This window comes from Hypomesus transpacificus, chromosome 10 (assembly GCF_021917145.1).
Source record: "Hypomesus transpacificus isolate Combined female chromosome 10, fHypTra1, whole genome shotgun sequence".
NCBI lineage: Eukaryota > Metazoa > Chordata > Actinopteri > Osmeriformes > Osmeridae > Hypomesus > Hypomesus transpacificus.
The window spans coordinates 13063998-13081151 of NC_061069.1; the positions used below are offsets into that span (position 1 = coordinate 13063998).

General features: G+C 52.2%; 1 protein-coding gene across 2 annotated transcripts; it reads left to right on the plus strand.

Annotated features, from left to right (window-relative positions):
• Positions 1–458: 458 nt before the first annotated feature.
• On the plus strand, positions 459–17121 carry agla (amylo-alpha-1, 6-glucosidase, 4-alpha-glucanotransferase a). 2 transcript variants are annotated; one of them, XM_047027363.1, is made up of 34 exons: positions 459–574; positions 1407–1578; positions 2968–3178; positions 3350–3546; positions 3914–4117; positions 4831–5012; positions 5453–5564; positions 5940–6066; positions 6224–6326; positions 6576–6673; positions 6792–6931; positions 7537–7724; positions 8137–8260; positions 9028–9191; positions 9808–9909; positions 10041–10190; positions 10276–10426; positions 10565–10689; positions 10810–10922; positions 11005–11139; positions 11262–11392; positions 11502–11638; positions 11759–11892; positions 12114–12289; positions 12430–12532; positions 12826–13051; positions 13137–13248; positions 13800–13935; positions 14092–14204; positions 14290–14501; positions 14720–14817; positions 14981–15068; positions 15192–15325; positions 15871–17121. In XM_047027363.1, the coding sequence occupies exons 2-34, from the start codon at positions 1491–1493 to the stop codon at positions 15986–15988; spliced, it is 4632 nt and encodes a 1543-aa protein (XP_046883319.1). In that variant the 5' UTR covers positions 459–574; positions 1407–1490; the 3' UTR covers positions 15989–17121. The 2 variants fall into 2 exon arrangements, with proteins under 2 accessions (XP_046883319.1, XP_046883318.1); XM_047027362.1 differs by lacking the exon at positions 8137–8260 and adding an exon at positions 8764–8887.
• The last annotated feature ends 33 nt before the right edge of the window (positions 17122–17154 follow it).

Genomic DNA, 17154 nt, shown 5'->3' on the forward strand with positions numbered 1-17154 from the left:
CCGTGACAGCAAGCTCTTTCTGCTAACATGACTACGTGGTTTCACAGTGGTCATGTAGCTGACTGATGTGCTGCAGTGCCGCGCTGTTACGTGACTCGTAATGTCTGTAGTTAGGCCGCGTTACGAATTCACCTTTCATAGGATCGCAGACTGCATGTACACATATGGACATGTGTAGCCTACTGGTGACCTGTATCATTCCAGGTTACCCACCCTAACCATTCCTGCACGGACTGATAACGACTTAATCATGCTAGGCTATCTTTAATGTTAGGCCTACTTAACACTGTTTATCGTCCTACACGACATTCTATTATCAACATGTAGAATATTCAGAGATAACGTAAAGAAGCTAATATGAAACACGATGCCTGCGTGATCATGTTGTTGATGTTTCGAATCGCTGCTATTCCGATGTTTACGGCAGTGAGGTCTGGGACGGAAACGCCCCCCTTGATATGCCAGCGATTAACGTCAAAACAGGAAAATACAGCGACACTTTCAGCTTGTAATGACTGTGTTGGTGGGATTCGCCTCTTTGTAGATGCAGTGACTGTTAACAGGAGCCTAACAGGTTGGCGATTATTTGATATAAGGGGTTTAACGTTTTATTTTCATTTGACAGACTCTGGTACTGATGTGCTTTCTATGTTTGGTGAGAGCCTGGTCAGTTTGAGCGTTAAAACAACTTCTCCCGGTATCAGTTAGATCAGTGTAAATAAAACGTTGGCCTCAACCGGGGAGATTCTTGATCCTCTCCGGTAGGAGTTATGGACACATGCGCAATATCAGACCGGCTTGTTGTTGACAGAGCACTGTAGTCGGTGATGCTCTGTGCGGATGCGAGCGGCCGTGAGACAGTCTACTCATAGCTAAACGCGAAAAATGTAAACTGCCTTCGGTGAGTTAAAACACTGGCGCGTGCACAATGTGGTCCGGTTCCATTGTGTCTGCAGACCTGCGTCTCGAGGTTAAGGCAACGGTGACAATTTGTCAGATTCGGGACTCAATATTGAAAGTCTAACGACCACAAGTAGCCTACATCAATTTTGAACTATCGACTAGGTCAAGTTAATAATAACAGTTATTTAGTATTTACATAAACTTTTTTTAAATTATTGTTTGGCAGCATTATTGGGATTGAGAAAATGACTACAGATTGTCATGCTAAAGTGTTAGGACAGGCCTGTTTGTCGAAAGTTACCGGGTTTTGAAGGATGGACAGAGATATGTCTGTAGAACACAGTGTCCTGAAAATGCAATAATGCTTGTGTGGTGTGTGTGTGTGTGTGTGTGTGTGTGTGTGTGTGCGCACATGACTGCAAGAGAAAATGTGTGTGTATGTTTACAGTAGGTTTACAGCTGCAGATATCCAGTAACATTCCACCTTGTGTTCGTCCCAAAAGGGTCTCGACAAATTCCTCAGCATCATCGCCGAGCCGTGTGTGTGTGTGTGTGTGTGTGTGTGAGGGAGAGAGAGAGAAACAGCCATGCCGCCACAGCCGACCACACAGACCCGTGTCCTGGTCCTCAACCACATGGAGAAGCTGGAGAGAACCCTCTTCCGCCTGGACCAAGGTACCTGTCTGTCTGTCTGTCTCTCTGTCTGCATGTCTGTCTGTCTGTCTGTCTGTCTTCCTGCCTGTCTGTCTGTCTGTCTGTCTGTCTGTCTGTCTGTCTGTCTGTCTGTCTGTCTGTCTGTCTTCCTGCCTGCCTGTCTGTCTGTCTGTCTGTCTGTCTGTCTGTCTGTCTGTCTGTCTGTCTGTCTGCCTGTATATGGGTCTGTCTGTGTGGTGGTGTGTCTGTTTGAGAGGGCAGTTTGACATTTTAAGCGGAATTTAAATCTGATAGCCCTCTGATACTCGTCTGTTAAAGCGTGTTTAACTGAACCTATTTATAGACCGGCTAGCTGTCTGTAGTAGCGACCCAGGCTACACTGTCCTGTGAACGAACAACCTCTGTGATCAGAACTATGTCTGTGATCAGAACTATGTCTGTGATCAGAACAATGTCTATGATGAGAGTTCACACCAGACCAGTCTGCTCACCCGGACCAGACAACAAAGAGCTCGTCAGTTTGAAGTTAGTCTGGGTCGGTTGTTCCAGGATGTCCAGTATGTCACCCTGCCAGACAACTGAGTAATCTGCCTTTGAGCTGGGAGCTGGAGCTACCAGGGGTACTGTCAACTAGCCTCACTGTAGGGCAGTGAGGCTGGCACTTACAACAACAATAAAATCAACAACAACAATAGCATGTCCACCTGTTGTTTGTAGAACATTGTTGGCAGAATCACAAAGATAGTCTAGAGTTCTCTCTCCTGACACATGAACACACACACAAAGAAGCCCTGCACCACACACCACACTCACTTGATTCAAAAAAAACTTTCAAAAGGTTGAAAATATATGACATACCGAATATTTCTTTGTATCATTGATGAGTAGTCACTTGATAAGGACTATACTATACATGTATTTCTGTACTTCTACTTGAGAAAGATGTGTGTTCTTTTTCCATCTCTGGATGTGCACACACACATGCACACACACATGCACACACACAGACGTACATGCACACACACACACTCACCAATGCCCGGCTGTGTTGCAGCAGGATTGAACTAGTTGAGAGCAGGAACACTGCACTCTCACCCTCTCCTGACCAGACAGCTGCTACAGGGGCTTTCGTAGAGCTGCTACCACACAGCCTGTATATACCCACACACACACACACAGCCTCCAGGCCTGTGTAGAGATACAGACAGGCAGACAGGCAGACAGACAGACAGACAGACAGACAGACAGGCAGGCAGACAGGCAGACAGATAGACAGGCAGGCAGGCAGGCAGGCTTGAGTGTCAGGTTGCAGTCCTCTACAAAGGAGCTTCTAGAGGCACACACCTAGAGGTCATGGGGTCATGACCCTATGTGTGTGTGTCTTACTGTTGTGTGTGTGTGTATCCTTAGGTTTTGAGCTCCAGTTCCGCCTGGGCCCCACCCTCCAGGGGAAGCATGTCCAGGTGAGCACCAACTACCCTGCCCAGGGGGAGCGCTTTGAGCGCAACACCTTCCGCACGCTGGCCTGGGTCAACCCTGCCGGTCCCCACGACGACTCCGACAAGTTCTGCAGCCTGGAGCTGCAGGTGTCCGGGTCGTACCAGTATCACTTCAACAACGGGTGAGGCTGGACCCTACCACGGCCTGCCTGGGGGGGGGGGGGGGGGACTCACTACTAAGAACACTCACAGAGAACTCCCTGGCACACTCACACACACTCACACACACTCACACACACTCATTCACACACGTTCATGTTTACTCTGTTCTGACTTCCTGGTGGCTCCCCCAGGGGTGAGGAGGGGTCGGGCGGCTCCCCCAGGGGTGAGAGGTCGGGCGGGGGCTATATCGTGGTGAATCCAGTGCTGCGCGTGGGCCCAGACAACCAGGTCCTCCCCCTGGACTGCATCACCATCCAGACATACCTGTCTAAGTGTCTGGGTCACCTGGGAGACTGGCCCGACCGTCTGCGGGTCGCCAAGGAGACGGGTGAGGAGGGAGAGACAGAGAGAGAGAGAGAGAGAGAGAGAGAGAGAGAGAGAGAGAGGGGGTTGGGGGTTGGGGGTGAGAGAGAGGGGCCGGGAGGGTGAGAGAGATGGAGGGTAACAGTATATGTCGACATGCATGTAGAAATACAGCAGAAGATCATGGAGCAGAAGTGCATATTTACCAGCCGCATCGCAGTGACCACATCTCAGCTAGCAGGCTCCCTGACAACACGTCCTGCTTGGTTACACCACAGCCATGTCCCAACACACACCACAGCCATGTCCCAACACAGTTACACCACACCTGTAGATAGCACTTCCTGTCTGTGCTTCGTAGCTTCCTGAATCTGTGTGTGTGTGTCCTCCAGGGTACAACATGATCCACCTGACCCCAGTGCAGACCCTGGGAGAGTCCCGGTCCTGCTACTCCCTGGCCGACCAGCTGGAGCTGAACCCGGACTTCTCCCCCCCAGGAGAGAGGCTGTCCTGGGGGGACGTGGGCCGGCTGCTGGAGGGCCTCCGCAGGGACTGGGGCGTGGCCTGCATCACTGACGTGGTTTACAACCACACAGGTAAGACTGGGAGGGTGTGTGTGTGTGTGTGTGAGGTACTATTTAGCTACCCTTGTGGATACTTCTGGGAGGTAACGGTGCAGGCCATAATAACCTTGTTTTGGCTCCTGTTTTAGTTGCCATAGTAACAGTTTTACCATTGTTGTCAGCGAGTGTGTGCAGATTGAAGCAGGTCGTGGTAGCTGGCCAACATTCTGAGGCCCAGTGTTCGGACACACACACACCCTAGGAGAGCGAGAGCAGGCTGCCAAGCTGAAGGGTAGAGGGATCTATGGACTGTAGCACCTCTGTTGAGGCACGGGGCTGAATAGAGCTTGGCTCACTGCCAGCGCACAGGACACATAAACAACTTCTCTCTCCCCCCGTTCTCCTCTCCCTCTCTCCACTCGCTCTCTTTCCCCCCCTCCCCCTCCCCCTCTCCCTCTCTCCCTGAGTGTGTGTATCAGAGTTGTGAGCAAGCCAGTGAGCTCCAGAGAGGATAGAGCTAACAGGAGAAGGTCAGCGGTCAAACAGACAGAAATCTGACTCTCTGGTCTGCTGAAAGGTCACCAGACTTTCTAGAACCACCACAAGACCTATAACATCTACAGATTGTAGCCTAATCACAGATTCTAGAAAGACTTCAGGTTCTAGAATGTCTAGAGATTCTAGCCCAACTACAGGTTGTAGAACATATCTCCCCTCTCTAACCTAATCTAACCTCCCCCCTCCAGCCTCTAACAGCGTCTGGATCAGGGAGCACCCAGAGTGTGGCTACAACATGACCAACTCCCCCCACCTGCGCCCGGCCTGGGTGCTGGACCGGGCCCTGTGGCACCTGACCTGCGAGGTGGCGTCCGGCGGGCACGTGGAGGCGGGGCTTCCTGCCCTGCTGCAGCACCAGCAGCACCTGGACGTGAGTCAGGACGGGAGGACGGGGCCTCCATGGGGACGCCATGCTGGAGAATCCTTTTAAACTAGAGTAGTTATGGCGAGGTCACCATCAGATATATATATAAACCACTGACTAAAGTAGTTCGTTTCTTCATTAGATATATATAAACCTCTGACTAGGGTAGTTAGTTTCATCAATACATATATTTTACATTACATTACGTCATATAAACCACTGATCATCAGATGTGCACACACTGCGTAAACAAACCTCTCATACGTATAGTTTATACTGGACTCAGTATGTCATATCTGTGCTGATACTTACAGTATCCTGATGTGAGTCGGGTCAAGCTGGAACCGGGTTCTTGCAGGGGTCTTCATGAGTGGGTTCTCTAACAGGACCAAGTGAACAGACCTCTCAGGTTCTCTGTGTTCTAAAGGGTTCCCTCCCTGTGCCAGGCCCTGCGGACAGTGCTGTGGAAGGAGGTGTTCCCCAGACTCAAGCTGTGGGAGTTCTTCCAGGTCAGAGTGGAGAATGCTGTGGATCAGTTCAGAACCCTGCTGCAGAACGGTGAGAGAACACAGCTAAGGGCCTCACCCCGGAACGCACCCTACCTAGAACCCTACCATCTTACCTAGAACCCTACCATCGTACTTAGAACCCTACCATCGTACCTAGAACCCTACCATCGTACCTAGAACCCCACCATCCTACCTAGAACCCTACCATCGTACCTAGAACCCTACCATCCTACCTAGAACCCTACCACCCTACCTAGAACCCTACCACCCTACCTAGAACCCTACCATTGTACCCAGAACCCTACCACCGTACCTAGAACCCTACCACCCTACCTGGATCTCTACTAAGTGTCTGTATGTCCAAGGGAGACTAATCCACAGGAACAGTAAACAGACGAGTTATTGTGTGTGTGTGTGTTTGTAGGTGCTAAACCTGACCATAATAAGACCGGAAGTAAGCCACAACTCAGGATTATCCAGGACCCTCACTACCATCGCTATGGCAACACAGTGGATATGAACACCGCCCTAGCAACCTTCACTCCTCACGAGTCAGTCCTCTCTCAGGATATCATGATATCTGTTTTGAATTGAGACTGGTTAAAGGATGTACTGAAGATGTGATCCATGATCATGTGACCCTATGATCATGTGACCCCATGATCATGTGACCCCATGATCATGTGATCCATGCTCTCCCTCCCCCAGCTCCAGCCCCTTCGCTGTAGAGGAGTGTTGTGGTTGGCTGCGTCGCCGTCTGGAGGAGATCAATGGAGACCAGTACCAGCTGATGCAGCAGCACCATGAGCAGGTGGGCAGCAGCATGGCACCCTGGGAAATGTAGTCCCCTGGGGCGATGAGAAGAACTACAACTGAATGCCCCTCCTCTTGAAGCACAGAACTGACTTAACTTCCCGCTCTCTCTTTCTCTCTCAATCTCATTTCTCTTTCTTTTTGCTTTTCTTATTCTCTCTTTCTTTCTCTCTTTCTCTCTCTCTTTCTTTCTCTCTCTTTGTCTCTCTTTCTCTTATTCTCCTTCTCTCCACCTCATCCCTCTCAGGCAGTGAACTGTATTGTGGGCAGTGTACTGTATGAGCGTCTGGCTGACCATGGTCCTAAACTGGGTCCTGTGAGCAAGAAACATCCTCTGGTCACCAGGTAGGTGTGTGTGTGTGTGTGTATGTGTGTACCTGTACCAGGTAGGTCTGAAGTCCTGCTGGCTCACCTTGTGACGTGTGTGTGTCTGTGTGTGTGTGTCTGTGTGTGTGTGTGTCAGGTACTTCACCTTCCAGTTCCCAGAACAGCCCCTGGAGGCGGAGCTTAGACTGCTGGACAAGCCTGACAAGGCGTGTCACTTCCTGGCTCACAACGGCTGGGTGATGGGAGACGACCCGCTACGCAACTTTGCAGAGCCAGGTCTGTGATAACCCTGACCCTTGACCCCCCTCGGCACGGCCTCTGACCCCTGACCTCCCCCAGCACAGCCTCTGACCCCTGACCTCCCCCAGCACAGCCTCTGACCCCTGACCTCCCCCAGCACAGCCTCTGACTCCTGACCTCCCCCAGCACAGCCTCTGACCCCTGACCTCCCCCAGCACGGCCTCTGACCCCTGACCTCCGCCAGCACAGCCTCTGACCCCTGACCTCCGCCAGCACGGCCTCTGACCCCTGACCTCCCCCAGCACGGCCTCTGACCCCTGACCTCCCCCAGCACAGCCTCTGACCCCTGACCTCCCCCAGCACAGCCTCTGACCCCTGACCTCCCCCAGCACGGCTTCTGACCCCTGACCTCCCCCAGCACGGCCTCTGACCCCTGACCTCCGCCAGCACAGCCTCTGACCCCTGACCTTCCCTTGGACAGGCTCTAAGACACAGAAACAGCCTCCATGTTGCAGAGCTGCAGTTTGGCTGTGTAGCTAACCAACCACCAGGGAGAGCTATTGACTCACGTTCAGAAGAAGACTGCCTGTATCTCTGCTTTGACCAGGACCCTGTCTGTCTGTGTGTGTGTGTGTGTCTAGGATCCAACGTGTACCTGAGGAGAGAGCTGATTTGCTGGGGCGACAGCGTGAAGCTTCGCTATGGCGACGGCCCAGAGGCTTGTCCCTACCTGTGGGCTCACATGCAGAAGTACACTGAGATCACTGCCAAGCACTTTGCTGGCGTCCGATTGGACAACTGCCACTCCACCCCTCTGCACGTCGCTGAGGTAACCTGCCTTCACAGAACACAATGACATCAACACAATAACATGTACTCAGTGTTATCAACTCAATGGAATCTACTTCCAGTCAAGATAATCCATTCTGTATAATGCTAGCCAATAGCAGAGTTAGTGATCTCTTACCCTGTCCCATCCAGACCGCGCTAGCAGGTTCCAGAGTTAGGAATCTTGACACTCGACCTCATCCAGGCCATGCTAGTCGATAAGCAGAGTTAGTGATCTCTGACCCTGTTCCATCCAGGCCATGCTAGTCGATAAGCAGAGTTAGTGATCTCTGACCCTGTTCCATCCAGGCCATGCTAGTCGATAAGCAGAGTTAGTGATCTCTGACCCTGTTCCATCCAGGCCATGCTAGTCGATAAGCAGAGTTAGTGATCTCTGACCCTGTTCCATCCAGGCCATGCTAGCCGCTGCCAGAGCGGTCAGACCCAACCTGTATGTGATAGCAGAGCTGTTCACAGGAAGTGAGCTCATAGACAACGTGTTTGTGAACCGCCTGGGCATCACCAGCCTGATACGAGGTAGAGCCCCTGCTGCACTGGGGGGGAAACCCCGACACTGGGGCATGACTCTAACCCTGACCTCTGGTTGTGTCTTTGTCTGTCTCTCCCTCCCTCCTCTCTCTCTCTCCCCTCTCCCTCCCTCCCTCCCTCCCCTCTCTCTCCCTCCCCTCTCTCTTCATCTCTCTTTCTCCCCTTTACTCTATCTCTCTTTTTTCATTCCCTCTCTTTTCCTCTCTTCCTATTGTTTACTCTTACACTGCTCCTAACTCCCTTGTCACTCTTCCTATCTTTCTCATCCCTCCATCCCTCCCTTCCTCTCTCCTATGTGTCTGTCTCTGCATGTTTCTGTAAACGTTTTAACTGGGCTTCTCTCCTCCTCCTCCCCCTCTCCCTCCCCCTCTCCCTCCCCCTCTCCCTCCCCCTGCTCCGTACTAACCTCCCTGTGCCTCTCCTCACCCTCCGCTGCCTGGCCCGGCATGCTGGCCTGTGATTGGCTGTGGCGCTGGCGTGTGATTGGCTAGTGGATGCTGGATGCGGCTCGGAGGGTGAGGCCCAGTCTGTACGTGGTGGCAGAGCTCTTCACGGGCAGCGAGGAGCTCGACAATGTCTTCGTCACTAGGCTAGGGATCACCTCTCTCATACGAGGTACACACACACACACATACCCACACACACACACCCATACCCCCCCACACACACACACCCCCACACACACACACCCCCACACACACACCCACACACACACACACCCCCACACACTCTCACTCCCCTCCCCTCCTCCTCAGAGGCTATGAGTGCAGGGGATAGCCATGAGGAAGGCCGGTTGGTGTACCGCTACGGAGGAGAGCCAGTAGGAGGGTTCGTCCAGCCCAGTCTCCGCCCCCTGGTCCCCTCCATTGCTCACGCCCTCTTCCTGGACGTCACCCACGACAACGAGTGTCCCATACAGGTACGGCACTGCGCTCTACTGGACTGTATTATACTGGACTGTATTATACTGGACTGGATTATACTGGACTGTATTATACTGGACTGGATTATACTGGTCTGTATTATACTGGACTGGATTATACTGGACTGGATTATACTGGACTGGATTCTGTTCTACTCTACAGTACTCTACTAGACTGTATTATACTGGACTGTATTCTGTTCTACTCTACAGTACTATATTGTACTGTATTCTACTGTACTCAATTATGTTCTACTCTACAGTACTCTACTGGACACTGCTCTGCTGTATTCTACTGTACTCTTAATATGTTCTATTGTACTGGAATGGACTGCACTGGACTAACTGGACAATACTATACTTTTCTGTCTGGTTGTGGTCTAGAGTAGAGTGCAGTAGAGTCTGTGGTGTACAGTAGAGTACAGCAGAGTACAGTATAGTACAGTAGAGTACAGTAGAGGCTGTGGTGTAGAGTACAGTAGAGTACAGTAGAGTACAGTAGAGGCTGTGGTGTAGAGTACAGTAGAGTACAGTAGAGTACAGTAGAGTACAGTAGAGTACAGTAGAGTCTGTGGTCATGTCTCCCAGACTCCTGACTCATGTTGTGTTCCAGCTGAGGTCGGTGTGGGACGCCCTGCCCAGCTCTGCTATCGTCTCCATGGCGAGCTGCGCTACCGGCTCCACCAGGGGCTATGACCAGCTGGTCCCTCACCAGGTACACACACACACACACTTATTTTAGCAATATGTTTCTCTCTCTCTTCTAATGCCATATGATTAAAACAATGTGTATGTGTACCTGGTGTGTGTGTGTACCTGGTGTGTGTGTGTCCCTGGTGTGTGTAGATCTCGGTGGTGGAGGAGGAGAGGTTGTACCCCAGGTGGAGCGCGGAGCCCTCGTCCCCAGGAGAGGTGAACCTGCAGTCGGGGATCATGGCAGGGAAGCTGGCCCTCAACCGCCTGCACCAGGAGCTGGCTGCCCAGGGGTTCATACAGGTGGGAGTGGGAGTGTGTGTTTCAACATGTGTGTGTGTGTGTTTCAACATGTGGGAGTGTGTGTTTAAACATGTGTGTGTGTCAGGTGTACGTAGACCAGGTAGATGAAGACGTTGTGGCCGTGACTCGTCACTGTCCCAGCAGCCACCAATCAGTGGTTGCCGTGTGTCGTACCGCCTTCCGGAACCCCAAAACCCACCAATACCGTGACGAGGTCCCGCCCATGTTCATACCTGGTGAGAACGATTGGCTGCGCTGCTACCGTGGCAACTTAGATATCTTCACTGTGTTTGTTTTACCTCATTTCGCATGCTCTCTTTTTCCCTCCCTCCCTCCCCCCCTCCCTTCCTCCCCCTCCCCCTCCCTCCCTCCAGGGAAGATAGAGGAGGTGGTTTTGGAGGCGAGGACAGTTGAAAGGCATGCTGGGACATACAGGAAGGACGAAAGCTACATCAACGGGATGCCAGAGTACACTGTGGAGATCAGAGAGCACATCCAGGTACACACACACACACACACATATCCAGGTAAACACACACATCCAGGTACACACACACATCCAGGTACACACACATCCAGGTAAACACCAGGTCCTCCCCCTGCCTCTCTCTGCCTCCAGCTGAAGGACAGTGATGTGGTGAGGCAGGCTGGAGTCACGTCTAAAGGCAGCAGTGAGTTTGTCCAGGAGATCCTGTTTGAAAAGCTCACACCAGGCAGCGTGATCGCCTTCAGGTGAACACACACCCACATACACACTTGACACTCACACACACTCCCTCACACACTCTCTGACACACACCCTCTCACGGTGCAGGGTGAGTCTGGACCCCAAGGCCCAGCAGCTGGTTGGGATTCTGAGGCGTCACCTGGTCCAGTTCAGCCCCAAGTTCCTGCCTGGCAGTCTGGATGACCTCGACACACCTGCAGCCCTGAAGACCCCGCTGGCCCAGTGAGTACACGCTCACACACAGAGAGACTTACATGTAGGAAGAACATACCCATAAAGGTTACTTACTTACAGTAATGCGTGTGGTGTGTGTGTGTGTACCTGGATGTGTGTGTGTGTTCCAGGACCATGTCCCGGCTGTCTCTAGCAGACATGAACATGCTGCTGTTCCGATGTGATGCTGAGGAGCAGGAGGACGGGGGAGGCTGCTACGACATCCCCACCTGGAGCAGCCTGAAATACGCAGGCCTGCAGGGTACACACACACACACAGATACACACACACACAGATACACACACACAGATACACACACATGCAAAGTGTCCCACAAGGTCATGTTTTTCATGCCACCTCATGTCTCCAGGGGTGATGTCGGTACTGGCTGACCTCCGTCCCCAGAACGACCTGGGTCACCCCTTCTGTGACAACCTGCGTCAGGGGGACTGGATGATGCAGTACATCAGCAACAGACTGGAGGCCCGCGGGGGGGCGCTGGGGGAGGTGAGGACCCCTGGGGGGAGGGGGGTGGGGGGGGGGGGGGGGGTGGGGGGGAGAGGGCAATGGGGGAGGTGAGAAGGAGGGTGCAGGTGAGAGGTGTTTGCCTGTGTTGTGCCTGGCCAGGTGGGGACATGGCTGGCGGCCATGTTTGACTACCTGAAGCACGTTCCACGCTACCTCATCCCCTGCTACTTCGACGCCATCATGGTGGGCATCTACACCACCGCCCTGGACCACACCTTCAGCTGCATGTCCAGGTACACACACACACACACTCAGCTACACACACACACAGGTAGACACATACTCACACAGGTACACACATACAAGGATAAGGGATCATATATCCATGTGTTTGTTGTGTGTGTGCGTTTGCATCCCTACACCTGTGTGTGTGTGTGTCCCTGTGTTCCTGTGTGTGTGTGTGTGTGTGTGTGTGTGTGTGTGTGTGTGTGTGTGTGTGTGTGTGTGTGTGTAGCTTCATCCAGCAGGGTTCCTCCTTCGTGCGTCTCCTGGCTCTGGGCTCCGTCCAGATGTGTGGGGTGAGTCGTGTCCCGGCCCTCCCCCCTCTCTCCCCCCTGCTCCAGGACGTCCCCCAGCGCTCCAGCCCCCTCACACACACCCCCGAGCAGTGCTGCCCCTCGCTGGCCGCAGGTAGGCACCGCACCCTCACACACACCCTCACACACCCTCACACACACCCTCACACTGCTGTCATCCACACACCCCCTCGCTGGACGAGGGAGGAGGTCAGGGACCAGACTTGAAGGTGTCTGTGTTTTCATCGTGTCCAGGTCTTCCTCACTTCTCTTCCGGAATATTCCGCTGCTGGGGAAGAGACACCTTCATCTCTCTGAGAGGACTGCTGCTGGTCACCGGACGACATCTGGAGGCCAGGTGTGTGGGTGGTGTGTGGAGTCAGGTGGCTGAGCTGTGAGGGAATCGGGCTAGTAATCAGAAGGTTGCTGGATCGATTCCCGGCCATGCCAAATGACGTTGTGTCCTTGGGCAAGGCACTTCACCCTACTTGCCTCGGGGGAATGTCCCTGTACTTACTGTAAGACGCTCTGGATAAGAGCGTCTGCTAAATGTCTAAATGTTTGGGTGTTTGTATAAATCCTAACTCTTCTCTCCCTCCCTCTCTCCCCTTACCTACTGCCTCTCTCCACCCCCCCTCCCCCCTCCCTCAGGAACATCATCCTGGCGTTCGCAGGCACCCTGAGGCACGGGCTCATCCCCAACCTGCTGGGGGAGGGCCGGGGGGCGCGCTACAACTGCAGGGACGCCGTGTGGTGGTGGCTGCAGTGTGTGCAGGACTACTGCTGCACGGTGCCCGATGGCACGCTCATCCTGTCCTGCCCCGTCGCTCGCATGTACCCCTCAGACGACGCCCAGCCCCAGCCCCCTGGAACCCTGGTACACACACACACCTGCACACACACACACATAGACACACACCTATGTACACACACACACTTATGCCCAGGCGTGTGTGTTCCAGGACCAGCCTCTGTATGATGTCATCCAGGAAGTGATGCAACGCCACCTCCAGGGCATCCAGTTCAGAGAGCGTAACGCCGGGCCACAGCTCGACCGCAACATGACTGACAAGGGTGAGTCTGACCACACAGAGACTACTGTAGACCACACTACAGACCACACTATAGACCACACTACAGACCACACTATAGACCACACTACAGACCACACTATAGACCACACTATAGACGACACTATAGACCACACTACAGACCACACTATAGACCACACTACAGACCACACTATAGATCACACTATAGACGACACTATAGACCACACTATAGACGACACTATAGACCACACTACAGACCACACTATAGATCACACTATAGAAGACACTATAGACCACACTACAGACCACACTATAGACCACACTACAGACCACACTATAGACCACACTACAGACCACACTATAGACCACACTACAGACCACACTATAGACCACACTACAAACAGCATGTAGATCACTTCCTCTCCTCTTACAAAAACAATTCTAAAGGTTGAAAAAATATTTTAGAAAAATGTTTCTCCCCAAAAAGTTTTTGGAAAGGTTAAAAAATGTTCTTAAAAAAGTCTCCAACAAATCTTCAAAAGGTTGAAAAATAATTAGAGGCTGCCTCTCCAGGGTTCAGCGTGGAAGCCAAGGTGAGCAGAGACACCGGCTTTGTCTACGGAGGAAACCGCTTCAACTGTGGCACCTGGATGGACAAGATGGGAGAGAGTGAGCAAGCCAGGAACAAGGGGATCCCTGCTTCCCCCAGGTGACACACACCTGCTCCCCCCCACTCCTCCATTCCCAGGGTGACACACACCCCCACCCCCCCACCCCCAGGGTGACACACCTGACATGCTTGATTAGTGTGTTTTATGTCTGACTTTCTCTCCTACTCCTTCTGTGTGTGTGTGTGTGTGTGTAGAGATGGCTCTGCAGTAGAGATTGTGGGTCTCTGTAAGTCGACCCTCCGCTGGCTGTTGGAACTGCACACACACGGCCTGTTCCCCTACTCTACCCTCACCATCCAGAGAGAGGGTGAGCATGCACACACTCACACGCACGCACACACACACACACACACCCTGCTTCCCTCCCCATGTGACCTCCCACCTCCCTGCAGGTAAGGAGGTGTGTGTCTCCTACGAGGACTGGAACCGTAAGATCCAGAAGAACTTTGAGAAGCTGTTCTTCGTGTCGGGCGACCCAGACGACCCCCGGGAGCAGCAGCCTGAGCTGGTCCACAAGGCAGGCATCTACAAGGACAGCTACGGGGCCTCCAGCCCCTGGTGTGACTACCAGCTACGACCCAACTTCACCATCGCCATGGTGGTGGTGAGTACAGGGAGGGCAGGAGGAAGGGGAGAGAGAGAGGGGGAGAGAGAGAGACATACGCAGTTGGTCAATGACTGGTTGTGACTGGTCATCTTGTATGTTATTTTACAATGTGACCTGACCCCTTTGCTTTGCTGTGATTGGCTGCCTAACCTCGATGCTGTGCTGTGATTGGCTGCCTAACCCCGATGCTGTGCTGTGATTGGCTGTGTCCCCAGGCCCCAGAGCTGTTCAGTGTAAAGAAGGCGTGGCAGGCTCTAGAGGTGGCAGAGCAGAAGCTGCTGGGGCCACTGGGCATGAAGACCTTGGACCCCGAGTAAGACCACCCTGACCCTGGCTTAACACCCATACCCTGACCCCTGACTCCTGGCCCAGAGCCAACACCCTGATCCCTAACTAAGATTGACCCCTGACCTAGCTATAACTGACCATGACCCCTGATTCAGACCCTGACCTTGTCCTGTTCATCGTTTCCATAGTGACATGGTGTACTGTGGTGTCTACGACAACGCCCTGGACAACGACAACTACAACCTGGCCAGAGGCTTCAACTACCACCAGGGGCCGGTAAGAGGCCCCCCTGGAGGAGGGAAGGGGAACTGCACCATGGACAGAAACACCCGCTGGCTGGAATGGAGACAACTGTCAACTCACATTTCTGTGTGTGTGTGTGCGTGTGTGTGTGTGCAGGAGTGGCTGTGGCCTGTAGGGTACTTCCTGCGAGCTAAGCTGTACTTCTCCAGGAAGCTGGGTGAGGAGGCATACGAGCAGACAGTCCTGCTGGTGAAGAACCTGCTGTCACAGCACTATATCCACCTGGAGAGGTACACACACACACACACTCTCACACACACACTCTCTCTCACTCTTACACACTGTCACTGTCTCACACTCTCACACACTCTCATACACACACACACTCACACACTCACACACACTCTCACACACACTCTCACACACTCTCTCTCACACACTCTCTCACACTCTCTCACTCTCTCACACACACTCTCACACACTGTCACTGTCTCACACTCTCACACACTCTCATACACACACACACTCACACACTCACACACACTCTCACTCTCTCTCACACACACTCTCACACACTGTCACTCTCTCACTCTCTCACACTCTCTCACTCTCTCACACACACTCTCACACACTCTCACTCTCTCTCACACACACTCTCACACACTGTCACTCTCTCACACTCTCTCACACTCTCATACACACACACACTCACACACACTCTCACTCTCTCTCACACACACTCTCACACTCTCTCACTCTCTCACACACACTCTCTCACTCTCTCACACACACTCTCCCACTCTCCCCTGTATAAACGCCATATCCTCTCCTGAAGGTCACCCTGGAAAGGTCTTCCTGAGCTGACCAATGAGAACGGCCAGTACTGTCCCTTCAGCTGTGAATCACAGGCCTGGTCCATCGCCACGGTGCTGGAAGTCCTCTACGACCTGTGACGCATCACTTCCTGTAGACTGACAGCCGCGTCCTGTTCAGCTTCCTGGTCTTACATGCTGTAGCCCATCCCCCATAGTGTCTAGACGTGTGTTGTTTTGTTTACATGTCGTTTCCATGGCTCCCACAGTGCTGTGTGTGGTGGAGGGGATTACTTAACAAAGGCTCAGACAGGAAGCTAGCTAACTACTTCCTGATAGGTCGTCCAATCGGCTTAAGTTTCTACAGAATCACATCCAATCAGAGCCTCTGTACTCCTTGACACATCCACATATTAACCAATAGAAAACAAACCTTCTCACTGTTCCTCCTGGTGACCAGTAGTGGTTTAGCAGGTTTTGAGGACCTGTGTTGTGTGAAGATGTGTCTCGTGCTCCAACACCAGGAGCTGAAACCTGCTACAGCTGCACGCCCACTGTGTCACACTGTCACAGGCTAGACCTGACTACTGATGTCATAGACATGTTCTGATGTCATAGACATGTTCTGATGTCATAGGCATGTTCTGATGTCATAGGCATGTTCTGATGTCATAGACATGTTCTGATGTCATAGACATGTTTTGATGTCATAGGCATGTTCTGATGTCATAGACATGTTTTGATGTCATAGACATGTTCTGATGTCATAGACATGTTCTGATGTCATAGGCATGTTCTGATGTCATAGACATGTTCTGATGTCATAGACATGTTCTGATGTCATAGACATGTTCTGATGTCATAGACATGTTTCTACTGTAGTCTGGATTAAAGGGAATTCTGAAGAGTTTCCTTTTTCGAGCTGCTTGTTGGTGAAGATATGCATGCCAGTGTGCTGGGGAGGGTTTGAAGCAGTTAGAAAATTATGCTTAAGAGATAGTTAACCATATGCAATGATGTTGAGTCAGAAAGTGGAATACAGTATTTTAAAGATCATAACTTTAACTCTCTGTGAAAATTAATAATGTTTTAGGTGGGTTTGTTTGGGGTCAACTAACTTCCTAGTTAGAACAGCTCCTCCCACTAAACTCTGTGACCCCGCCTCCCCTGTACCTTGACATCTGATTGATTAGTGTGTTATTTCTCCTCCTAGATGTTTCTTGTGTGTTTACATACTGTTGTCATGGTGATATCAATAAAGAGTCTTCAATGTGCGACGTGTTATATTTTTATTCAAGAATTAGATA

Bases quoted from the DNA above. Each gene is read 5' to 3' on its own strand.
- agla (XM_047027363.1), top strand. From the start codon at position 1,491: ATGCCGCCACAGCCGACCACACAGACCCGTGTCCTGGTCCTCAACCAC. The intron at 9,192-9,807 runs GTACGGCACTGC...GTTGTGTTCCAG, and splicing joins ACAACGAGTGTCCCATACAG to CTGAGGTCGGTGTGGGACGC. The intron at 13,936-14,091 runs GTGACACACACC...GTGTGTGTGTAG, and splicing joins GGGATCCCTGCTTCCCCCAG to AGATGGCTCTGCAGTAGAGA.